This window comes from Hyperolius riggenbachi, chromosome 12 (genome assembly GCF_040937935.1).
Source record: "Hyperolius riggenbachi isolate aHypRig1 chromosome 12, aHypRig1.pri, whole genome shotgun sequence".
Classification (NCBI taxonomy): Eukaryota; Metazoa; Chordata; class Amphibia; order Anura; family Hyperoliidae; genus Hyperolius; species Hyperolius riggenbachi.
Genome location: NC_090657.1, coordinates 179,077,144 through 179,104,139, shown reverse-complemented (window position 1 = coordinate 179,104,139; position 26,996 = coordinate 179,077,144). Strand labels below are relative to the sequence as shown.

General features: G+C 45.7%; 1 protein-coding gene across 6 annotated transcripts in view; it reads left to right on the top strand.

Moving 5' to 3' along the window:
• FAM110A (family with sequence similarity 110 member A) overlaps nt 1-26,996 on the top strand; it is an 897,957-nt gene that overhangs the window by 709,843 nt on the left and 161,118 nt on the right. For 2 of the 6 annotated variants that reach the window (XR_011025181.1, XM_068262826.1), the window contains exon 1: nt 22,486-22,524. The exons of the other annotated variants lie outside the window; for them this stretch is intronic. Coding sequence is in view for 1 of the 2 variants with exons in the window: in XM_068262826.1 (XP_068118927.1) it covers nt 22,501-22,524 (24 nt within the window). In the remaining variant the exon portion in view is untranslated. Of the gene's footprint in view, nt 1-22,485; nt 22,525-26,996 lie in introns of those variants that run through there. 6 annotated transcript variants of the gene reach the window in all.

Genomic DNA, 26,996 nt, shown 5'->3' with positions numbered 1-26,996 from the left:
ATTTAATTGGATCATAAATAGAATCATCGCACAAAGAATCGTATCGTGTAGATGCGGGTTTAGAGACACTGGATCAGCAGGAGAGTCAGGCAACTGGTATTTTAAAAGGAAAAATCTATATCCTTCACAGTTTAGGTTCTCTTTAAAGGTTGGTGAGTGACAGATTGGTTTTGGCAGGGAATTCCAGAGAAGGGGTAAGGGATGTGAAAAATCTTGTATGTGTGAATGGAAGGAGGTGATTCTAGAGGACAGGAGCAGGTAGTGTTCAGAGCGGAAGAACGCATAAGACTTTTACATCACCTGAATCAGCCATTTATGATAATTTTAGGTGATAGCTTCCTGTGCATACACTTTAGTATAGCAATCCTCCAATTTAAAGAAAATCCTCAGCCCGACTGCTATTAAAGTTCCACAGATACTGCGAGCTGTACACCTCTTTCTTGTCCCTCCGCCATCTTCTCTCAGCTGGTAAAGAGAGAGCCAAGCTTTCTGTTTGTACTGCCGCTGGTCATTTTTGGTCACCGGAAATGATCATGAAAAAATGATTCAGGTAAAAGAACCTGCATATGTTGCATTAGCGGCCAATTTGCAAAAGGTTAAATATTAGTCATACACACACCTAATAATAATGAGTTGCCTGGAAAGACCATTTGTTATTGCTTCAGGAAACAATTTAGGAATGATCATTGCACAGTTACTGCTTGGCGTCTGGCTGGGTCATCTGTTCTGTTCAATGTAGAGCGGAGGACAAGCAGGAGGTGCCTTATTGCAAGGCCTGCAGAAGAACAGGGGTCAGTCGTTTGTGAATCCAATATGACTATCTTCAATCGTGGCTGGAGTGGCAACTATTTGTTAAAAAGTAAAAGCAATATGTTGGTGATGACACTGAGTATGAATGACAGAATTGCAGCCAGGGAATTTCTGAGTTAGTGGCCAGCAGGAAGTTGATGACACATGTTAGTTCCCAGCACATACATTTAGGTAAGTGACCAGCAGGAAGTGAATGACACATGTTCCTGGCGCATACATTTAGTAAATTCTTTCCACCGCTGGCTGTCTTGTTTATAGGTGTGTCTAAAGTCCTGATCTGGCCCGGGGCTTGAAGCTGATGCTTTCCTTTCAATATCTCGCACCTCTATCCTTTCAGAGCATGCGAGGTATAGTATAGTACTAATAATACAATCTTCCAAAGCTCTGGCTTCCTCTGCAATCTGTTCCTCTCTCTTCCTCTGACGAAGGCTTAAGCCTAGTACACACCTGTAACAATTGTGGAATTATTTCCGAGGTCAGCGCACAAGATGTGCGCTGACACTGCGGAAATCCTCCACAAGCGTCCGAAACAACAGAACCCAGCGTTGGTGTAATGCACTTGTAGAGGGAAATTCACACCGGCAGATGGAGCTGTGGAGTGCAGAGGAACAACCTCTCTGCACTGCCACAGATGTCAGATGGGAATTGTACGAATTGCAACAATGCAGGGCAAGATAGCCCTGAGAAAGAGAGAGTGAGCACAGCGACAGAATGTATGCATGTCCACCAATCTAGTCTCCACCCGGCGACGGCGAACATACAACAGCGAAAACCAAGTGGGAAAGCAATCGCAAGAGATGGTGATTTGCTAACAGTGACACAAGACCGAGTAAGACAGAGCACAAGTGTAACAAGAAAGACACAGCAAATAACAATGATCAGAACGCCAAGGAAAATAACAAACGCACTCGCTAAGCATGGTCGTCGCGCGAAAAGCGCAACAGCGACAAAACATGCTAATGGCGCGGTCTCCGCACGAAAAGTGCAACAGAGACAAAGCACGCCAACCCTAACTAACCAATGTAACACAAAAACGAATGGAGAACGTGAACGCTTGATAAACTGTTACCTCACCGAGCCAACAGCAAGCCTTCGTTCCAGACAAGACAGACAGAAGGAGTAACCAGTAGCAACTGCAGCTCTGGCCTACACTCCCAGACAGAGTACAGAAGGAACCACCGCCACTACCGCTAGGGCGGATACGATCCAAACAGACAGAACGATTTCCTGTCGACCGCCGCTGGCGACAAGACAATCGCAAGAGATAGATAGTACAAGGCAATACAGATAATAAAACCTGACTACGCTACAAGGAATGCTAGTGCAGTCCCAAGGAATTACTCTAAAATAATCTTAGCAAACAATTAGCAAAGGCTGAGACTCCAGGTAAGTTAGCAGGAACAAACCATCATGACCAGCAGGGAATTCTGGGAGCAAAAGGTATTTATATTGCAAGGCATCAAAGGAAGCAGCTAAACAATTTGCATGACAAGTGTATGCAAATTCCTCACCAGCAGAGCAACTCTGAAACTTGCAGAGTGAAGACAGGTCTCTTTTCCAGAGACCTGCAGCACTCAGACCTAAAAAACGGTCAAACAGCTGTCTGCCCGTGCAGACAGCAGCGCAGATCATTACGACACCATACAATTTTCTGTTAGTTTTTTTTGGACTATTTTCTATAATTAGATTATTTTCTGGAAAGTACTGGTTGAGACTGGTCATTATCTCTGGTGCATTGTCTTCTGGTTATCTCCTGCTGAGTAGAACAATGCCTAATTGCTAGACAAATAGATGGTTAGATAGGTAATTTCCAACATGTTGGAAATTATCTATCTAGCAGGTGAATCTATAACAGAAAATTGTATGGTGTGTACTAGGCATTATGCCGAAATTATGAGTTGGGAAATTTTTTTTTTTACATGCAATAAAAAGATGGTCAATGGGTAGCTGATAATTCTTTCTTGCATGCTAATTTAATCCAGACTGGAATTGAGCCAATCCCTGCTGATTTTGAATTTTGCCCTTGTCAGGCTTGTCTGGTCAATGACTATAGGTCAGGCTGTATGCCTGTGTGACTGACCTATAGCCCAGCCTGTAATGCTGGGCATAGACGGTACGTTTATGCGCCGGAATCGAGCCGCCGGCTCGTCCGCCCGGATCGATTCCCGCTCGTCCCCGCAGGCACTTCTTTATCAGCGCTTCGTTTTTGCCCATTGTCCGCCCGCCGGGATCGAGCCGGGAATCGATACACGCGGTCATCGGACACGTCGGAAATTATTAATCGAGCCATCAGCGGCTCGATTGATAAGAAAAAAAAGTACCGTCTATGCCCAGCATTACACCTGCACAAACTCCTACCTAACACAATACTGCAATACATCCTGCAGGTAGATTTAGCATACAGACTGACAGTAATCCACCAAACAGAACCCGATAGCTCTGGCAATGCAAATGGGCACAGTGTATACAAGCAAATATAAGATAGTCCCCTGAGTCCTAGCGGATGAGACTATCCAGACGAGTGAATCAGATGACAGCAGTGTCAGGAGTTCCTGATGAGTAGCAAGGTAGTCCAGATAGGTACTTTCCAGATATAGCGTAGTCAAGGTAAGCCGAGATTGGTCCAGGCGGAGTTCATGCAAATCCGTGTCCAAGCAAGAGGTCAATTCAGGCAGCAAGGAAAAGCGTAGTCCAGGTACAAAGCAAGGTTGGCAACAGGAAATCCAGCAGAGATCAAAGTGGTCAAGAAGCAGGCAGTAGTCAGCAACAGGAATCAAACAGGTTAACGTGGTCAGGCTACAAGGCAGAGTTCAGCAACAGGAATCCAAAGACAGTGAGGGCATACCCAGCAACAAGCCAAAGCTAATTCTATTACAGGCAATGACTGGGAGCGCTCGCCAGGTTTAAATACAAGAACTAACCAATCAACATAAGCAGAAACGAAAACAACCAATGATCATCCAGTGTGTCAGCTGATACGCATGCACACGTGAGTCACTGTTTATATCTGCGGAGCATGTACTGGGAGTGCGTCCTCTGCTTACCCAGTGGCATCTGAAAACCACCCTGCGTTCCACTGACGTCAGCGGCTCTCCATGACCTGAAAGTCGGAAATGCAGGCCGGGTCTCGGCATAACGTTGCCGCCGGAATGCAACGGACCTTACAAGTGTTTTTGTTTTTTGCACTGTGCAAATTATATGACCCACACAATATGGGTTTGGAGAAACAAATGGTGCCGATCTAGTTTAAGGACATCTGAGGTGAAAATAAACTGAGAAAAACAGTTGTATCTGTCGCCGACCTCCTCCTAAAAATGATTTTTATTTTTTTAGATATATCCCACAGTTTTATTTTACATTTAAATCTAGTTTTTACTGTTTCATTCTTTCTGCTCAATGACATTGAAGTATGCCAGAGCTCAAATCTATGGCATCTCTTTGACATCGGGAGGACATTACATTAGGGGGGTATAGTAGCGAGGCAGTGCACAAGGCTGATTTCAGCATTAAAAGGGGCACTAATTGTAAAATGTAAAATATGTGCACACATAAACCAATAAGAAGTACGTTTTTTTCCAGAGTAAAATGAGCCATAAATTACTTTTCTCCTATGTTTCTGTCACTTACAGTAGGTAGTAGAAATCTGACAGAAGCGACAGGTTTTGGACTAGTCCATCTTTTCATGGGGGATTCTCAGGGATTTATTTATTTTCAAAAGCACATAGTGAATGGCAGTTGCTCTGTCCAACTGCCAGAAAACTGCAGCGAGCAGGGAAGTTGGCTAGCATCATTGTTTAAATCCTTTTTAGGGAATATCTTTATAAAGAATAAAACCTTGCTGAGAATCCCCATGAAGAGATGGACTAGTCCAAAACCTGTCACTCCTGTCAGATTTCTACTACCTACTGTAAGTGACAGCAACATAGAAGAAAAGTAATTAATAGCTCATTTTACTCTTGAAAAAATGTACTTCTTAATTGTCTATGTTAGCACATATTTTAAATTTTAAATTTTTCGCCATAGTGCCCCTTTAAAATGATTGGGAATTGGCCGGTGGTGTATGGGCAGCTGACAGATCTCTCTCTTTTCAGATTCGATAAGAGAGCTTTGTCTCTTGGTTGAATCTGCCCATCCATTGCTAGATGTATGGCTACCTTAATACTTTTAGCTATAGACTGAATAAGCATGCAGCAGATCAGGTAATCTGACTCAGGTTTTACTGGATTAGCCATATGCTTGTTCTAGGGTTTTGACTCATACACTACTTATGCTAAAAGATCAAACAGGGATGCCAGGCAACTGCCATTGTTTACAAGGAAATAAATATGGCAGCCTCCATATTCCTCTCACCTCGGGTTCCCTTTAAGGGATTCGGCAGACAGCCTCATAGGGAACATTTCTGTAGCACCCTCTACAGCACGAAGCATTGTGATTGGCCAAATAGTGTGGGCATAGTTTACTACAATTTATTGGAAACCTAGCAGTTCCAGAGGGCACTGTCCACCGAATCACGTTAGTGGAATTGATCTATGAGGTTTCCAGCTATGTCCCCTAAAGTAGACTAGTGCCAACAGCCGCCTTCCCCCCTCCCCTTCGGGAGCCTGAACTTTAGGAACAAGGCTTCACCTGAACAATCCAGCTTAAGGACGGCCGTCACTCTCTCCAGGGGCGCTAATGACTGGTCACAAAACATACAATGGTAAGCATACAACCTACCCAATCATTATCCAATTGGAAGGGTTATAAGACCATGAATTGCTCTCCTTGCCTCAGGCCTTGCGTTTATTCTACAGCCACCAACACAGAAGACGTCAGTCACGTGACTGCCGAGAAGTTGCCTGGTCAGCAGATTCCCTGCACGTTCTGTAACAACCGGTCTGACAATGGCTGCTCTGCGGCGATTATTTGGGAATTTTCTTGTGACTCATCGATCAGAAGGTTTCATTTTCAGAGCTTTTCAGGACTTTGTCCCTGGAGACAGGAGCTGTGGTTCCTGTGACACATACAGTATACTGGAGGGGGGGGGGGGGATTCCCAGCTGGATGTAAACATCACAATCACACCTGTCTCACTGATGTCACCTGCTTTCATGAGCATCTCTGCCACATTGTTCTCATACACACTGTGTGATGTCACACAAGCATCAGGCACCATGAATTAAGCATTCAGATTGCTATGTTTACCTAGAGGTGAGTAATCCCATTGCAGCATATGAGTTTAGTGAGTATCTAGCCCTGCAGCCATTAAGGTGTGTACACACATCCGATCCCCCTAGGGTGACATTGCTGGGCAGCCTGTACAGACGCCTGTCAGCTATGTAGTTTACAGCGCATTATGTTGCTATGCGGGGGAACAGAGGGACAGTGGAGCAGCGGGTAGACTGCAATTGGCCGTGGTGGGGTGGTGAATTGATTGCTCGTGGGTTGGGGGGTTTGGTGGCCGCTGTACACACGCCTTTCGGCTCAGGCGGTTGTTATCAGATGCCTTAGTCAGGCGTGTGTATGGGCCTCTAGGTAGCCATACCCTGGTCGATTTGCCATCAGGTCAACCAACAGATAGATCCCTCTCTGATCGAATCTGATCAGAGAGGGATCGTATGGCTGCCTTTACTGCAAGCAGATTGTGAATCGATTTCAGCATGAAATCGATTCACCATCTGTGAAGCTGCCGTCACTCGTCCCCCCCCCCCCCCCCCCCCCCGAGCTATACATTACCTGCTCCACCGGCGCAAGTCCCCTGGTCTCCGCTGTCTTCTCCGTGCTGGGCTCCGAGTCCGGCTTGCTTCACTGAACTTCCTGTCCGGGGGGCCAGTAGAAGGCGCTCTACTGTTCAGACTTCCTGCCGGGACAGGAACTTCAGTGAAGCCAGCCGGACTCGGAGCCCAGCACGGAGAAGAAGACAGCAGAGAGAGCAGGGACACGCGGCGGAACAGGTAATGTATTGCAGCTAGCATCGGTCGTCGGGCATTCAAACTGCGCTATCAACGCACTCCCGACCCGCAGGCTATCAAGCAAAATCTTCCGCATGGACGGCTCGACGGGAATGATTGATATTGGACGGAAATCGATCGTTCTGTCAGCGTTTGCGCATTGATTTCACAGCAGATTCGATCACAGTGATCGAATCTGCTGTATATCGTCGGGAAAATCGTTAGGTGTATGGGCCCCTTAAAGAGACTCTGTAACAACAAAAACCTCCCCTGGGGGGTACTCACCTCGGGTGGGGGAAGCCTCCGGATCCTAATGAGGCTTCCCACGCCGTCCTCTGTCCCACGGGGGTCTCGCCGCAGCCCTCCGAACAGCCGGCGACTGTGCCGACTGTCAGTTCAATATTTACCTTTGCTGGCTCCAGCGGGGGCGCTGTGGCGACTTTCGGCACGGAAATAGACGGAAATACCCGATCTCCGTCGGGTCCGCTCTACTGCGCAGGCGCCGGAAACTTGCGCCTGCGCAGTAGAGCAGACCCGACGGCGATCGGGTATTTCCGCCTACTTCGGCGCCGAGAGGCATCAGAGCGCCTGCGCAGGAGCCAGGAAGGTAAATAATGACGTCACCGCTGCCCGGACTGCACGGAGGGCTACAGCGAGACCCCCGAGGGACGCAGGACGGCGTGGGAAGCCTCATTAGGATCCTGAGGCTTCCCCCACCCGAGGTGAGTACCCCCCAGGGGCCGTTTTGGCGTTACAGTTCCTCTTTAAAGAGAATCTGTATTGTTAAAATCACACAAAAGTAAACATACCAGTGCGTTAGGGGACATCTCCTATTACCCTCTGTCACAATTTCGCCGCTCCTCGCCGCATTAAAAGTGGTTAAAAACAGTTTTAAAAAGTTTGTTTATAAACAAACAAAATGGCCACCAAAACAGGAAGTAGGTTGATGTACAGTATGTCCACACATAGAAAATACATTCATACACAAGCAGGCTGTATACACCCTTCCTTTTGAATCTCAAGAGATCATTTGTGTGTTTCTTTCCCCCTGCAGCTATCTTCCACTGAAGTGTCAGGCTGTTTCTTACTGCACAGTGCAGACAGCTCTGCCCATATGTAATTCATCAGTATGTGAAAGCCCAGCCAGCTCAAAGGAGGATTTATCCAGCTTGTAAAAGATAAGAGAGAAGCTGCCCTAATCTAAATAATACACAGGCAGTGTGCAGAGAGGGGCCTGGAGGGGGGAGATGCATCACAGAACCACAACACTGAAGAACTTGGCAGCCTTCCAGACACAGGCTGACAAGTCTGACAAGAGAGAGATAAGTTGATTTATTACAGAGATGGTGATAGTAGAACGTGCTGCAGTAAGCCAGAACACATTAGAATAGCTTTTGGAACTTGTAGGATGATAAAAAACAGGATGCAATTTTTGTTACGGAGTCTCTTTAAGATGGCCATCGACCAAAAGACAGAGCTCTCTCTCTGATTGGATATAGATCTGTTGGCCGCCATAAACCACAGGCCAATTCCCCATTGATTTAGGCATGAAATCTTTTGGGATTCAGCCTAGTGACGCCGCCTTACCACCCTCGGCCGTACCTCCCCCCCCCCCCCCCCCCGGTCTGGTACCTGTGCATTAATACATTACCTGTCCAGGTAAAGAGACAGTGGCGGATACCAAACAGATAAGGTATTAATGCACAGGCACCTGGGGGGGGGGGGGGTTCATCTACATTTAGGGGGCGTGGCTGTCACATTCGTCCACGATTATTGCATGCTATTGCCGCCACGCACCCAATCGAGCATGTCGGCCTAAGATTTTCCAGCATATCTGATTCATACCTGCAACCAGTTTCAGCCTGAAATTGGTCAAACTGTAGATCGGGCATGCTCTTGTCGGCACCTATTTTCATCACATTCAATAATTATCGAATCTGGTTATTCGGCCACCAAGTCCCTACATGTATGACCACCTTACAAAACACTTAATTTCCATTCTGAAAGAATCTGTAATTTGTGAAAAGTTTAGCAGCGGACAATTCCAATTTGGTAATAGCCAATCAATTGACCGAAAGCTGGCTTACTCGTCAGCTGATGATCAAGGGGTGGTTGACACAGGCGACTGCCGGCGCCCATTCATGTCATTTACCGGGATACACGGCATCCAGCATTGAGATGAATGGCAGCATTCATCTCAATGTGTTTAGCAACGATTCGTCCGCGCTTGAAAAAAGGCTGAAAACGCCCCTAGTGTGAATAAGCCCTAATAGATTATTTAGTCAGTCAGCCAATAGTGCTCCTGCTGCTACCCCCAAAAAGTGGGAGAACCCCCTACTCACTAAAAATGAAGTGTTACTAGAAAATGTCTATGTCCAGTCTCCATTGCAGTTCACACTCATAATGCGTGCACTATGCAACTCACCACTGTGACTCCAGCCTTAAGGTGCATACACACATCAGACTATAGTATTTGGAAAATGAAAGATCACAGACCATTCTTACGACCCTTCATGTAGTATGAGAGCCATACTCTACACAGTCTTTTCTATGGAGCTGAACTCCACATCAGAAAAAAATCTTTGCAAGATGCTACACACACAGATGCTGTACAGACACAAAAGATCAGTATCTGCAAAAGATCTGTTCCTGCCAAAAATCCATTCCTGCAAATTGCAATGATAGTCTATGAGATCTGCAGATCATCATACACACATGATTTAACTGACATTCATCTGCAGATCAGATCCACCAGGATGGATTTTCAGATCTGCAGATGACTGCTTGATCTGCAGATGAATGTCAGTTAAATCATGTGTGTATGATGATCTGCAGATCTCATAGACTATCATTGCAATTTGCAGGAATGGATTTTTAGCAGGAACAGATCTTTTGCAGATACTGATCTTTTGTGTCTGTACAGCATCTGTGTGTGCAGCATCTTGCAAAGATTTTTTTCTGATGTGGAGTTCAGCTCCATAGAAAAGACTGTGTAGAGTATGGCTCTCATACTACATGAAGGGTGGTAAGATTGGTCTGTGATCTTTCATTTTCCAAAGACTATAGTCTGATGTGTGTATGCACCTTTAAAGGGAACCAGAGAGGAATGGAGCCTGGAAAATGAAAAAAGCTTTTATACATACCTCTGGCTTCTTCCAGCTCCATAAGCCTGGATCGCTCCCACACCGCCATCCTCCGCTTCCTGGAACCGCTGTTACCGGGCCTGTCACTTCCGGCGGACGTGGACAATTGTCCGCATCACAGGGGCTCCCTCCATACCCGTACGCATGCGGCTGCGCGGTAGGCAGCCTTATGCGTACTTGTATAGAGGGAGCTAAGGGTGATGCGGAGAATCGGCCGCGTCCGCCGGCTGACTGGCCGACTCGCAGCAATGACGGGACCCGGTGGCGGCGGATCCAGGCAGCAGAGAACGGTGGCGTGGGAGCGATCCGTGCGTATGGGGCTGGAGGAAGCCCCAGGTATGTATAAAACCTTTTTTTTTTATCCTCTCTGGTTCCCTTTAATGTTGTCCCACACCCCGTTACCAATAACACAGGATGTAACATTGAGGCCTGGAACCCACTACATATCGCTAGCGTTTTTAATTAGTGGTGTTTTTAATTTCATGAGCGTTTTCCATCGCTTTTGGAAGTGATTATTAAAAAGTGTAAGCTTTTGGCCAGCGACTGTGTAGCAATTTGAGGTTATCTATTTTAATTCTGATTGGTCTCTTCAATGTATGTATCATAATTTTTTTTTTACAGTGTGCAGTACTTTAAAATCTCACAAAAATCGTTCTGTGTAGCGATTCATGAGCGATTTGCCAGCAGTTTAATACTTTACATTGAAGCACAAACGTTCCCAAAATGCTGCATGTCCTGCGATTGCGATTTTGCCAATCGCTACTGTGGAATTTGTTACATTTATTTACACTGGCAGAGCGCTTAGTGAAAGTGCTAGCGATTTAAAGCGCTCCCTAAACGCTCACAAAATCGCTGTAGTGGGTCCCTGCCCTGAGGCCGGTTTCACGTTGCCCAACTGGGATCAGCCCAATAAATCTATGGAGATTTTTGCTCCTGTAGTGCGCGGTAATCTCCATTTTGGCTACAATCCAAGCAGGAAGTGGAACTCTCTAGCGCTCACTTCCTGTGGCTGACTTGCACGGAAGTGTATTGATAAAATACGCTTCCGTGCGCCACAACACGAAAAAATAGAAAAACTGCGCCTTAGACTTATGACTTCCGGTCGCTGCATAAGTTAAACACCAATGTGCTGTTGCAACAGCGTTGGTCGTGCGTCGAAAACGCCACTTCCATCGCATCGCACAGGTATGGAATGCCCCATAGCCTTTCATTGGTGTAACGTTACCCTGCAGTAAGTGCCCTTTTATGGACAGATAATTAAAAAAAAAAGGGTCAATTTAAAAAAGAACAGAATTAAAATAGTGGGCTTTATTACCTTAAAGCAAACCTGAACTGAAAAAAAAGTCAAAATAAACATACACACGTCATACTTGCCTCCTGTGTAGTCTACCCATCAATCTCTTTCTCCTCTCCTGCGTCCTGTTTGTCCACTGTGATCAAATGAATTCTCTGTCCTCCATTTTTAAAATGGCCATTACCCCATAACAGCTTCCTCTTCCTTGGTTGTTGGGCAATTCCCCATTTTTTCACCCCTATTCCTGGTGGAGAGCTATTCTGACACTTTCTTCGCTTGAATCTTTTGGTGGAGAGTTATTGCGACACCTGATGCATTAGCTTTACTTTTTGGTTCTTTATCGTTTGAAACCTTTTTCTTAACACATTTCTCTGGTATGTTGGTTCATAAAATTCAATTGAACCTGATGCAATGCATACCATCAATCAATCACTTTCGTGGTTTTATTCTGGACTTGAGATCTTGGGCCCTATGCAATTACCAAACTCGCCAGCGCTAAGTGCTGGCGAGTTCTTAAATTAGGCGTCAGCAAGGTTGCCTAATGCAATTGCATTTAACACCCCCCCCCCCAGGGCGGAAAAGACCTTGCTTGGGTGATATAATCGCCCAGTGAGTTCCTCGCCCCCTATGCAATTGCATTTTTTACCCTCCGGGAAGTGATGCTTACTGCCAAACATAGATGTTAACTTTTCACCTGCTCTGAGCAGGCGAAGAGACCTATCGCCGGTGTGGGCAAGCTGTTTTTGGCATCTGGGAGCCTCCTTTACTAAGGAAACCCCAGATGCCAGGGATTTAAATAGGTAAAGGAGTCAGTTTTGACTTCTCACCTATTTAAAATGTAAAAAAAAACCATACTTCCATCGTTCCCATCTCGACGTATGTCCCACGCCGCTCCTCCGCTCATATCTGTCTCTGAGTATTCTTGGAGCCCGGCAAAGCATCTTTGAGTCTCCCGCCGGGGCTCCCCATTCGTCCCCTAGGTGGCCCAATGAGAATCGTCCTGATTCTCATTGGTCCAATTAGAATCAGGATGATTCTAATTGGGCCACCTAGTGGATGAATGGGGAGCCCTAGCGGGAGACTCAAAGATGCTTTGCCGGGCTCCAAGAACACTGACAGAGATGGAGGAAGAATAAGTGGAGAAGCGGCGTGGGACATGCTGCGAGACGGAACGATGGAGGTAAGTTTTTTCTGAAGGTCCCGCGGTACGACGAGCGGCAGGAGGCGACGGGCGGCGGATAAGAGCAAAGTCTGGCTCTTGCGACGATGCGCACACATTTCCCGGGGGAGCGAGGCTGCAGTGCTGTGGTTCGGAAGGACAGCTCCACGGCACAAATGCCTCGCTCCACATCGCTGCCCACACAGGAGCATCGCTCAGCGAATACCTAGTATTCGCCTGAGTTATGCTCCTTTACGCAAGAACATCGCTCAGGTGAAACTGGCAATTGAATTTGCGATGTGAGGAGATAAGAAGCTCTCATGTTTTAAGCTTCTTATCTCCTTGAATTGCATATGGCCCCTTTTGTCTTGTGATAGAACTGTGATCTTAATATATATTTTTTATTGTTTATCTTTTCGAACTGTGTATTACGGGCTGATGAAGGGCATATATATCATATAAAAGCCCGAAACGAACATGTCGTTGCCTCTAAAACACACGCCTACTAAGGTTGCAACTACTCATCAAGCCAAGCCAGATTATAGTACTTGGCAAGGAAATGAACAGCAACAGACAAGTGCCTACCTGCAAAAGAGTGCAAGCCCCACTTGTGGGATAAAATACACACCGAGCATACACATGACCTGTCTACCACTGGAGGATGTTGGTTTCCGTAACAGCTTGCATGCAACCTATTAAGTACTCGTCCCTCCCACTGCGAAGTAGTCAATCCTTCATGGGAGGGGACCTAACACTAACTAAATCCTAACCTATGTATATGCATAGCCTGGGTGCGGCTAATCATGTAAAATTGAAAATTGCGCAAAAGGTGGATCAGCGCAACACCTCCGAATGGCCTCCAATCAGAGATGTGCTGAGCCCCCCCAGAAACTGCAAACGCACCTTGAACCCAAACAGAAGCTCTGCATATACACCAAATAAAATACACACCTAGCATACATGTAGCATACATGTATGCTAGGTGTGTATTTTATCCCACAAGTGGGGCTTGCACTCTCTTGCAGGTAGGCACTTGTCTGTTTTTAAGTAGCGCTGCTCATTTCCTTGCCATGTACTAATTTAATTCGTTTTTGGTCAGCTGCTCCCACTTAACAGCTTTGCTTTTGGTGTATATGCAGAGCTTCCGTTTGGGTTCAAGGTGCGTTTGCAGTTTCTGGGGGGGCTCAGCGCACCTCTGATTCAAGGCCATTCGGAGGCGGCCTGGTGATGCTCTGATCCACCTTTTGCGCAATTTTCAATTTTCAAATTTACTTGATTAGCCGCACCCAAGCTATGCATATACATAGGTTAGGATTTAGTTGGTGTTAGGTCCCCTCCCATGGAGGATTGACTTCTTTGCAGTGGGAGGGACGAGTACTTAATAGGTTGCATGCAAGCTGTTACGGAAACCAACATCCTCCAGTGGTAGACAGGTCATGTGTATGCTAGGTGTGTATTTTATCCCACAAGTGGGGCTTGCACTCTTTTGCAGGTAGGCACTTGTCGGTTTTTAAGTAGCGCTGTTCATTTCCTTGCCATGTACTAATTTAATTCGTTTTTGGTCAGCTGCTCCCACTTAACAGCTTTGCTTTTGGTTTATATGCAGAGCTTCCGTTTGGGTTCAAGGTGCGTTTGCAGTTTCTGGGGGGGCTCAGCGCACCTCTGATTCGAGGCCATTCGGAGGCGGCCTGGTCATGCGCTGATCAACCTTTTGCGCAATTTTAGATTATAGTACTTGTCAGTCCTAGCCATAGATTTATTGCTGATTGTATGGAGACTGATTATATGGAATTGAAAAAAACATTTTAACAATTTTTTGCTATTTTTGCTATATGTGCTAATAAAGAATTTCTAAAGAGTTTTCTTGTACCACAAGATTGCATTCTAGTTCCTCCTTTTTGTTAATACAAAGTCCTTTCCGTAAAGTAACACAGCACACTGTTAAACTGTAATATAACTCACCTGAGCCATACATGCATGGACATTACTTTGCTCATCAGTTGTCCTTTCAGTTATAACTGACAAAAACTGATATGTTTCAGTTCTGACAAAATCTTGTCAGAACTGGAAGGAATTGATGTAAGAAGAAAATGGTGAGCTTCTGAGAGGAACTGATGGCGAGGTAAGTATGTAATAATCATTTGCCAGTACAAGTGTTTATTTTAAATATTTTTACTCTGTTCTTGGTTCTCTTTAACATATTTTCCAGACTTACTGTATTTAAAAGGTTAAACGATGCAGTATCAGCAGTTCAGGGCACAGGTTAGCTATTAGCAGGCTTATCAAAGCTCTGGTCGTGGAAACAAAGTGTATTGCCTGGAGTAATTGGGTACTTTCTATTAACATGTAATAAACTTTTTGATTTGAAAAGGCTCATGGTTGTAAACAAGTTTTAAGATCTGTACATACTTACAGTATAGCCACCATTAAATGATCATTCCAGAACTTTTTGTGCACCTGTGTACAGGTGTCTCCCAGCATCTGCCAACAGCTCATTGGTGACAGAGGGGCAACCAAACGCTATTGCCTAGGCACCATTGCAGGTCCTAGAAGCTCTCGCCAACCCTATCCTGTAGGTTTTGCAATGATGGATCTCTTAGGCTATGTTCACATTATAAATCGCCAGCGCTATGGCATCCGCTGATCCAGTGGCGTAGCTAAGGAGCTGTGGGCCCCGATGCAAGTGTTACAATGGGGCCCCCCATGCACCATATACATAACCTTTGATACGGTGCACCAAAACCTGCCAATGGCAACTACAGTGTCAGAGGTGCAAGAAGGGGATGGGGAGAACTTTGGTAATGATTACCACTACTCAAAGTATCTATAGAAGTGATTATTATGAGCACAGGACCAATAGAGAGCTAATACTGAAGTTGAGGGAGGGCCCCTCTGGCCCAAGGGCCCCGATGCGGTCGCTACCTCTGCACCCTCTATTGCTACGCCCCTGCGCTGATCGATTTATCAAGCTTTTTTTCAAAGCACTTTTCTCTGCGCTTTGCGCTTAGATGTGCTTTTCTAAGCGCTTTTGCTGAGCGATTGAGATTTTCAGTCAGGAAGCAAACTTTTTGACCCTGAAAAGAATAAATATGATGTATTTATTCTTAAAGAGAACCCGAGGTGGGTTCTTCTAATCCTATTAGCACACAGAGGCTGGGTCTGCAGATAATGCCTAGCCTCTGTTGCCCTACTGTCTAGCCCCTGGGCCCTTGCCTGCGCTCTGCTGTCCCCCATAAATTACAGCCATGCTAGCTACATCGCTAGCTGGCTGTTTACATTTGCATTGCCATTCAGCGCTGCAGCTCTATGTTGCCGCTCCCCGCCTGCGTCCCTTCCCTCCCCACTGATTGGAGGGAAGGGACGCAGGCGGGGAGTGGCGACATAGAGGAGGCAGGGGTGCGGCGAGAGTGACAGTGTAGATGAAAACAGCCGGCTATCGACACGCTGCGTGTCGCTAGCACGGCTGTGTGATTTATGGGGGACAGCAGAGCTCTGGGGGGGGGGGGGGGAACAGTATAGTAACAGAGGCTTGGCATTATATGCAGACCCAGTCTCTGTGTACTAATAGGATTATTAGAATCCACCTCGGGTTCTCTCTAAAACCTCTTGGTAAATCACTATACAAATCGATTTTTCAAACTTTTTTGTGCTTACCCTATACCTTCCATTATAGCAAAAGCACTCAGAAAATGGTACATGTAACGTGTTTGCGATTTCAAATAAATCGAAACATTCACATGTGAACACTCTCATAGGAAATCATTGCACAAGCGCTTTTAGGATTTCTAAAATCTCCTGCGCTTAAAAAAATCCGCAAACGCTCATAGGACTTGATTCACTAAACTGTGATAACTATGAAAATAAACAGATGAGATGACGAATGTATTGATACTCCTACTGTTAAATAGAGATATCGCGAACCTCCGATTTTCGGTTCGCGAACCTCGTTCACGAACTTCAGCGGAAGGTTCGGTTCGCGGAAAAGTTCGCGAACCGCAATAGACTTCAATGGGGAGGCGAACTTGGAAAACTAGAAACACTTATGCTGGCCAGAAAAGTGATGGAAAACATGTTTCAAGGGGTCTAACACCTGGACCCCCAGGTGGCAGAGTGGCATTCATGCCAAAAGTCCCGGGGAAAATCTGGATTTGATGCAAAGCAGCGTTTTAAGGGCAGAAATCACATTGAATGCTAAATTGCAGGCCTAAAGTGCTTTCAAACATCTTACATGTGTATACATCAATCAGGGAGTGTAATTAGTGTACTGCTTCACACTGACACACCAAACTCACTGTGTAATGCACCGCAAACAGCTGTTTGTGTTGTGACGGCCGTGGTGGACTACTGCGCAGTGCGCACCATGGTGAGATTGCTCTTCCTCACTCAGGCCTGGTGCACACCAAAAACCGCTAGCAGATCCGCTAAATGCTAGCAGATTTTGAAACGCTTTTTCTTCTTTTTCTGTAGCGGTTCAGCTAGCGTTTTGCGGTTTTGTGTAGCGGTTTTGGTGTAGTAGATTTCATATATTGTTACAGTAAAGCTGTTACTGAACAGCTTCTGTAACAAAAACGCCGGCAAAACCGTTCTGAACAGGCGTTTTTCAGAGCGGTTTGCGTTTTTCCTATACTTAACATTGAGGCAGAAACGCATCCGCAATCCAAAAAATGCCTCACCCCGGGAGTATGCGTTTCTGCAAAACGCCTCCCGCTCTGGTGTGAACCACCCCATTGAGATACATTGACCAAGCGGATCCGCAGCCACAAGCGGCTGTAGAAACGCTGAAAAAGCCGCTCGGTGTGCACCAGCCCATAGTGATGTCTGGTTAGGTAATGTCTGTCTGCCTTATCAACTTTCGGTGGTTCTTTTTCTACCATTGTTAAAGCTTACATCTATTTTTTTTAACATTACATTTTCTACTTGCTGTTCAGTACCTGCAACGAGAATCTATTATGGAGGGCAAGTCTGCCATTGTGACCAAGGGTATTGGCGGGGGAACCCTTCCTGGTGTGATTCCGGTCTGGAGTTGTAGCCTAAGAAACGGCTACCACCACACATCCAGGCAAGGAAGGCAGCAGGCATGGCATGCCCGCCCCGAGGTAGTGACCAAAATTAACAATACGGGAGGACCTGCTGTTTTTAAAACAAATTCACTTTAAATCCTTTAACAAGAATCTGTTATGGCGGACAAAGATGACACCACTTGCCTTTCACAAGAATCAGTTATGGAGGGCAAGTCTGCCATCCATTCAAGTGCAAGGTATGCACTGACTGCCAGGTATAATACAATGTGCAGTCACAGATGCAATGAAAGGTATGCAGTGACTGCAAACAGCCATTTGTTTAGTGACGGCCATGCTGGACTGGTGCGCACCATGACGAGAGTGCAGGTGATGGTGGCTTTACAGCCCATATGGTCGCCCGGCTGATGTAGCTGAATGACAGAACAGTGACTGTCCAGCTGATCAAATTTGGTCTGACCACAATGAAGCAGCGACCTTATTATCTTTGGTGTGCCACCCCCACCCGAGACACTCAAAGCCGGCGGTCATTGCTTCATTGTGATACGCAAGCCCCTTCAAGGGGGGATGGGCACATGTACACGCCTTTTGTTTTTTTGTTGCAGCCGCCCGCAGTGCAGCCAGAAAAATTAGGCAGGCATGTACACACACCAGAAAAATTAGTATAGCGGCCGCTGCTAGCACAACTACTAAAGGTAGTTAGATGCAGTGAGGTGGGTTCACTCAACACAACAGCTAGCTTTATGCAGTGAGGTGGGTTCACTCAACACTAAAGGTAGTTAGATGCAGTAAGGTGGGTTCACTCAACACAAAGGTAGGTATATGCAGTGATGAGGTGGGTTAACTAAACAAAACATGTAGTAGTAGGTATATGCAGTACTGGGTAGTACAATGTGCAGCTCTCTGTCACACACACAGGTAGTCACTAAATGGGCTGCTGGCAGTGGCACACACACAGTATGGGCTTGATTCACAAAGCGGTGATAACTCAGTTATCACGCCTAAAAGACTTTAGGCGTGATAAGCCGTGCAAAGCTGAGTTATCACCGATTTTTGCTGCTCTTCGCGTGAAAACTTTGCGCGCGCAAACGCACAGGCGCCCGCGCAAAGTCCCATAGGGTTCAATGGGCGCTGCGAATCGCGCGGGCGCGCGCGCAAAGCTTTGCGCGCGGAAAATTCGCGCAAGTTTCTTCTTATCATGCCTAAAGTGAGTTTAGGCGTGATAAGGGGCTTTTCACAGGCGTGCAAACACTTTGCACCGCTTTGTGAATCAAGCCCTATGAATTAGCAATGCTGTCTATGCAACACAAGTGTCATTTTGACACACAGAAGAAAAAAAAATGATTGCAAGAACAGGATTAGCTCTGAAAAGAGTTGTTGAATGAGGGGTGCTATTAAAACAATAAGATTCAGCCAGGAGCAAGCTAACACAAGCCAAGAGCCTGACTAATCTGTCCCTACGAGAAAAAGTCTGCAGCAGCTCGCCCTAGTCTGTCTATGTGCAGGCACACGAGTGAGTGTAATGGCCGCCGGAGCCTGCCTTATATAAGGGGGGTGGGGCTCCAGGGCTGAGTGTAGCCGGATTGGCTACAATGTGCATGCTGACTGTGATGTAGAGGGTCATATTTGACCCTCATAGAGCATTATGGGGCGAATCGAACTTCCGGCGAAGTTCGCCTGGAACCGTTCGCTGGCGAACCGGTTGGGACATCTCTACTGTTAAATAGGTCTTTCCTAGAAACCACCAGTTTTATTCTGTGTTTAATAACAAGAAACAAACTATTAAGTTTAATATTTTAATTGTCATAGCTGAATGACACCGTTTTTTTCCCGTTCATTGATCTCCGGGCGGGAGCACGCGCACAAGCGGGAGCGCGGACAGCGGCAGTAGCGGCGGGGGGTGCGTATATCTATGCTCCTGGTGGGGAAAGGGTGTTAAGGCTGGTTTCACAGTGGGACGTTACAGCCGCACATTAGAGCAGCCTGTAACGCACCCCACCGCACAGCAATGAAAAATGAATGGGCTGTTCACAGTGCCCACGTTGTGTTACTTAGTAATGCTGCGCCATAAGACAACGTACTGCATGCAGCACTTTATAAGCGGCAGAGCCCCGTTAGACTGCTTGCACATGCTCAGTAATGTTGGGGAGGAGCGGAGAGCGGCCAGGCACATGGCTAATTAATATTCACTGCACTCAGTGACGTGCAGTGTTTACTTCCTGGAGCGGCCGCTCTGTGCGGCGATTGGCCAGGCGGGACCACGTGATGCCGCATGCGTCCAAGAGTACGCATCACGGTATCACAGACGCCAGAGTAAGCTGCACAACGCGGCTCACTCTGACGTCCACATCAGAGAGCACCAGGCGTTGCGTTAGGGGCACGTTATGCGACCATAACGTCCCCTAAAACGCAACGTCCCACTGTGAAACCAGCCTTAAAGGAGCGTAGATATACGCACCGCTGCTGGTAAAGTGGTTAAAGGATACCCGAGGTGAAAATAAACTAATGAAATAAACAATTGTATCTTTCCTCCCCCTAAATATGACTTTTTTTCCAGCTTTATTTTATATTTAAATCTACTTTTTAAGTTTTTACTGTTTTATTGTTTTGCTCAATGACACATTCATTAAAGTATGCCAGAGGTAAAATCTATGAACTATTCATCCTTTTTTATCTTTTTCCTGCTCTCAGAAGCCATTTTCTGCTAAGAAAGTGTTTTATAGTTGTAATTTCTTATCAGTTAGAGTCACACTGTAGTCTGACCCAGTCCTGACTCAGGCCTAGTGCACACCAGAGCGGTTTTGCTGCGGTTTGCGATCCGCTTGCGGGTGCGGATCCGCTAGGGTAATGTATTTCAATGGGCTGGTGCACACCAGAGCGGGTGGCGTTTTGCAGAAACGCATACTCCCGGGCTGCTGCAGATTTTGGATTGCGGAGGCGTTTCTGCCTCAATGTTAAGTATAGGAAAAACGCAAACCGCTCTGAAAAACGGCACTTCAGAGCGGTTTGCCAGGCGTTTTTGTTACAGTAGCTGTTCAGTAACAGCTTTACTGTAACAATACATGAAATCTACTACACCAAAAACGATCCACAAAACCGCAAAATGCTAGCTGAAACGCTACAGAAAAAGAAGAAAAAGCGTTTCAAAATCTGCTAGCATTTTGGTGTGCACCAGGCCTCAGACAGGAACTGCCACTTACATACCTGATGTTTAACTCTTTCAGGCAGAGAAAGAAAAAAAGGAGCACAGCATAGTTATTAGTGTGCTAGGAACTGTACATACCCATGTCTATCTCATCATGTCACATGTCACCTCAGGTATCCCTTAAGGTTCCTAACTAGGTATCAGGGCTGGAACCCACTAGAGCGATTTTTTTGAGCGTTTAGGGAGCATGAGACATCGCTAGCGATTTCCCTAAACGCTCTGCCAATGTAAATGGATGGTGCAAATTCCACAGAAGCGATTGTAAATAGCAAAATCGCAAACGCAGGACATGCAGCATTTTGTTAGGATTTGCGCTTCAATGTAAAGTATATAATCACTGGCTTAATCGCTCATCAAAACTTGCACTGAGCGATTTTGCTAGCGTTTTAAAGTTAATGTACACTGTAACAAAAGTAAAAATAATTAAAAGGACCAATCAGACTTCAAAACGCTAATCGCTACACAACCGCTGGCAAATTGAATACACTTTCTAAAATCGCTTCCTAAAACGCTCATGAAATCGCTTAGAAACTGCTCATACAAAACACTAGCGATTGCGATTAGCGATAGCGTTTTGTAGTGGGTTCCAGGCCTTAGTGAGCGTTACAATCCAGTCTGACAGAAAAGAAAGTGTAATTTACATACCTGAATTCTTCACCCTTAGGCCTCTTTTACATGAGCAGCTGAAGACTGTGAATTCACCGCCCGTCACCTGCTCCTGTCCACCAACCTGGGGGGGGGGGGGAGAGTTGCATTGGAGAACGGTGGTTATAGTGAGCAGACTCAACATGAAACTTTTTTTGATTGCCTGATAATGCCACCACGCCATTCTGGTGCCTGTCACTGCAGCCGAGTGGCACTTGTGGCTGGCAGTCGGGAGGCTGAACTACCCAACAAACGAGCAGTGCAGCCGACCGTAGAACAGGCTGGAGCCTTGTTTTACACTGCAAATTGCAATTTCCGATTCAGATTTGCGATTCCGCAATGGATGCTATCAACATAACAAGAAAAAACACAGCATGCCAGACTTTTAAAAGTCGCTGCAGAAGGGCATGTCGCACGTAGTGTAAAAGTCGCACGGAGTGTAAAAGTCGCACGTAGTGTAAAAGTCGCACGGAGTGTAAAAGAGCTCCTACAGTGAGAAAAGAGGAACATTGTCTAGTTCCATGTAGGCTTGGGATTGCAGATCCACGTTTATCTCATGTCAGTTCAGGTACCCTTTTTTAACTTATGCTGGATACACACGATGCGTTTTTTCAGTTGATTTTCCAACCGACCGATTTCCGATTTGATTTTCCGATCGATTTCCAATTCAATTCTGTTATCTTTTCTTATCTATTCCCATTCAGCTCTATGAGAAATCGATCAGAAAAACGATATAGAATAAGATTGGACATGTCGGAAATTATCTATCGAACCATCTATCTAACACAAAATTGTATGGTGTGTACCTAGCATTAAAGAGAACCTGTAAGAGAAAAAAGAGAAATAGCCAGCCAAGGGGGAAGCGGAAGCCTCTTTAGGATCCATCGACTTCCCCCTCCGGAGGTAAGTACCCCTAGGAGCACCTTTTTTTCTTACAGGTTTTCTTTAAATCCTGTCCTCCTCCATGCATGAAGAATGTAGAAGGAATGTAGAGTTATAAATCTAAAGTTGCCAGATATTAAAACAAATTAAACTTCATTGGAAATGACAAAGTATTCTAGAAACTGATTTCAAAGAGGAAGAGGAATTGAACTGGAATCCCCAAAGTTCAGAAAATTGATGCTGATCACAGATCCCAAGTACTGTAAAGCAAGAAGTGAAGGTGCAAAGAAGTGAAGACAAATCTGGAAGACATTCGCAGATGCACTATTCCCCTACATTCAGGAGCAACAGGAAGAAAGTAAAGTAACCTCTCCGGCTTATTACTTCCTGCCAGGAAGTTACCAGAGAGCACTGCATGGCTACATCCAGAGCACATCAGGTATGTCAGCGATGTGCTGGCCATACAATAAAGCGTGGTACACACCTTCAATTTTAATTGGCCAATAATTGCCCAATTTTACCCCCTCCATGTAGTATGGAGGCCAACAGATTTTGAATATTAAAGTTTACCTGAGATGGGCACACTAAAAGATTTCATACTTATTTTGGGCGGAGATGCCACACATGCGCAGAAGAGCTGACTGGCGCGACTGAGCCAGATTACCGGAACCTATACCAGGCGAACGGAGGCGTTTAGGACGATGTTGAGGGATGCATCGGTGCTTGTGGGGCTCGGGTGAGTATAGAATCTTTTAGTGTGCCCATCACAGGTACACTTTAAAAACAAATTGTGTATTTAAAATCTATAGGACCACCACTCCCCTTTTTGTTCCTCCTAGGGCTGGCTGACGTACCCCCAGTTCTGCCACCAATTGATATTGCTCCCTATTGGCAGCGGAGTGCACTCACCTGTTCGGTCGGCATGCTCTCCGTGTCCTTCTGTCGTCATCTTTCCAGTGCCCGTACTCCGTGACCTGGCTGCATGTGCGTACAAATGTTGGCAGCCGATCCGCCTCAGCCTAGCACTGGCCGGAGGCATTGTCCTTCTCCTCCCACCTCTATAGCAACAGAACGCATCGCTAACCTGCATGCTGGCAGTGCGTCTGTACAGATGTCACCTGAGTGATCAATCCCAACCCCTCCCAGTTAACATTCTTTGTACCTGTGTAACCGGCTGAACTCTGTATACTTAATACACATTCTTTAGGTACACCCTCACTTATACTACATGGACTTAGCAAGATCCTACCCCTGATTTAGAAAGTTTAGCCTGTCTAGTTACCCCTCATCTGTGACTAATCACAAGTGTCATTTGATCTCTCAGCTGTAAGGGCCTGTACACACTGCTGCGCTTGCGCTGCATTTTTAAAAACGCATGCGTTTTTAAAATCGCAAGGTCTTTTGAAAAAGAATGAAAATCGTGATGACTTGTACACACTGGTGCGATGCGTTTTTAGAAAAACGCAATCGCAGTGCCTGCTGCGCTTTTTTAAGCGCAGCGCTTGAAAAACGCATGCGCTTGCGTTTTTGCCTGCGTTTTTCAGAACTCAGTATTCCAGAGGACTCTGAAATTTCCTGATTCCTGTTGAAATGTAAACTAGAAAAAAAACAAAGGATTCTTTAGCCAATCAGCAATTACAAGAAAAACGCAAACGCATCAAAAACGCATACGATGCGTTTTTAAAAACTACATGCATTTGCGATTTTAAAAACGCATGCGCTTGCGATTTTGCTTTCGTTTTTCAGTGTGTACAGGCCCTTAGCTGGCTGCCCTGGCAGAGCAGCTAATTGGTAAACACACGATGTTAACCCTATGTCTGCTTCCAGGAAAGAAGGAAGTAGACACACTGCAGATTTATTGCAAGATTTGTATCAGCTGTAACAAAGAAATGTTTTTTTTTCTTTAGAGGTTATTATGCTGTTACTTATCTTTTAGAGCAGAGAGGACGTTCTGAGTTCAAGGCTTTAAAGGGAACCTGAAGCGAGAAGTACATGGAGGCTGCCATATTTATTTCATTATAAACAATACCAGTTGCCTGGCAGCTCTGCTAAACTATCCGGCTGCAGTAGTGTCTGAATCACACCAGAAACAAACATGCAGCCAATCTTGTCAGATCTGACAATAATGTCAGAAGCACCTGATCTGCTGCATGCTTGTTGGCTGGATAGTGTTAGGGCTTGTTTCCACTATCGCGAATCTGCATGCGTCCAACGCATGCAGATTCGCACATGGTATGCAAGTGGGTGGGCCTGTTTCCACTGTAGCGTTGGTGATGTGCGTTTTTTTCAGCGTGAAAAAAACGCACAAAAGAGCCAACGATTTCGCCTGCGTCGGGAATCCATGCGAATCGCCGCTAATGTATTTAATAGTAAAAATGCATGCGGTTTTTACATGCGTTTTTACCCGCGATTTCGCGTGCGATTTCGCACCTTTTCCAATTTTATTTTGCCCTGGCAGTGTCATGGTTAATTTCGCATGGCACCCTGCCATGCGAAATCGCACGCGAAATCGCGGGTAAAAATGCATGTGGAAACGCATCCGCATGCGTTTTTACAAGCGTCGGAATGCGGCCGAAATCGCGTCGCAACAGTGGAAACAAGCCCTAAAAGTGGCTGGATAGTGTAATGGTTAAGGGCTCTGCCTCTGACACAGGAGATCAGGGTTTGAATCTTGGCTCTGCCTGTTCAGTAAGCCAGCACCTATTCAGTAGGAGACCTTAGGCAAGTCTCCCTAACACTACTCCTGCCTTCAGGCCTGGAACCCACTGAAATCCGCAAACGCAAACCGCAACCGCTAGCGTTTTGTCTGAGCGGTTTGCAAGCGGATTCATGCGCGTTTTTGGTCGTGTTTTGCAACATTGTATTTTTTTGCCCAGCGTTTTGCGTTTTTATCCTGATTGGTCCTGTGAATTATTTTTCATTTTGTTACAGTGTGCTGAACCGCAAAACGCTAGCAAAACCGCTCAGTTTAGGTTTTGCTGAGCGTTTCCGCTAGCGGTTCAATACTTTACATTGAAGCGCTAACGCTCCCAAAATGCTGCACGTCCTGCGTTTGCGTTTCTGAGAAACGCAAACGCTCCTGTGGAAGTTGCCCCATCCATTAATATTAGCCCAGCGTTTTGGCAAACTGCTAGCGTATCGCAGTGCTGCCAAAACGCTGCCAAAAGCGCTCCTGTGGGTTCCAGCCCCTAGAGCGCGTCCTAGTGGCTGCAGCTCTGGCGCTTTGAGTATGCCAGGAGAAAAGCGTGATATAAATGTTATTTGTCTTGTCTTGTCTTGTTCCGGGTCTATGGCTAGAAGTGTTAGAGGCAGAGGATCAGCAGCATAGCCAGGCAACTGGTATTGTGTAGAAATAAATAAATATGGCAGCCTCCATATACCTTTCATTTCAGGTTCCCTCTAACCAGCTGGCTTTGATAAACACCATTCCTATGCTTAGAGAAGAGGGTGTAGGCAGCGCTTTCAAATACAGAAGGCTGCAGTATTTGAAAGCGCTGCCTACACACCCTCTTCTCTATGTAAAATGTTCTAAGTATACTTGTGGTAGCCTGCATCCAATCTGCATTCAAATTTTAGATTAGGGGCTAGCACATAAATTTGCACTTAATTTGCATAATTTTGCATCTGATTTGGTTTCAAGGCGTGTATTTAGCCCTTGGGGGTCTGTACACACCCCTTGATGGTTTATAAGCCAGTTGCAGCCTGTGAGCGTTGTCATTTTTGTTTGTCTGTCTTGAAGAAATGTGTACACCATTCCTATGCTGCTTCCTTGGCCAGATGTTAGCAGAATATTCTGCAGTCACTAGTTGCCAGGAGATGCCGCTACATAACTCTAGAAATAACGAGGTTTGCAGCTGACTGTTACTTCCTATAGAAAAGCATTTATAGCAAAAAACTGACATGACTAAACAATTTAGCAGTGATTTATCAATGGTGCCTTATCACTCATGTGACATTTGCCTTAATTACTCCAGACTGATATTGGACTCCCTCCTTTGAAATGAAGAGTTTTGCCAACAATGCCATCGATCTGTTTATTTAAGATAAAAAAAAATCTGAACCTGCACAGTCAACTGATAAACATTTTTTGCAGTATAGAAAGTACATGTAAAGAGGACCTGAACTCAGAACTTGCTCTCTGCTTTAAAAGATAAGCCACAGCATAATAACCTTTACAGAAAAACATTTCTGTGTTACAGCTGGTACAAATCCTGCAATAAACCTGCAGTGTGTTTACTTCCTGCTTTCATGGAAGCAGACATAGGGTTAATATCCTGTGTTTACAAATTTGCTGCTCTGCCAAGATTCCCGAGCTGACACAGCTGAGATATCAAAATACAGTTGTGATTAGTCACAGGTTGAAGGGGAATTAGACAGGCTAAACTCTCTAAATACATACAGGGTGTATTTCTCTCTGTTTTCCTTCTGTCCTGTGCAAGAGTTCAGGTCCACTCTAAAGAACATCCGAGGTGACATATGACATGAGCCTTTATGCACATAACAGCGGTAACATTGCCATGCACAGACGGCACACAGCAATATTACCCTTACTTACACCAGCAGTACTGCGAGTTATGCTATTAGTGGGATCCACGGTACCCAATCAGCGCAACTGTTGCTAAGGTAACGCATGCTACTCATACCAATAACTATGCTGTGTTCCTTTTTTCTTTCTTTGCCTGTAAGAGTTAAATAGCAGGAATTAAAGTGACAGTTTCTTTCCAGGTGGGACCTCCGTTTTCCCGCTGGTGGCTCCGTTACCTGTATGACCCGGCTTGAAGTTTTGACTATTAATGCGCACTACCGATCGTTTCTAATCGATTACAATGGTGATCGGGAACAATCATCCTTGGGATTGTATCGTCAATAGGCAACTTTAGTTTGGTAAAGAGCAATCGGAATTCTTATAGG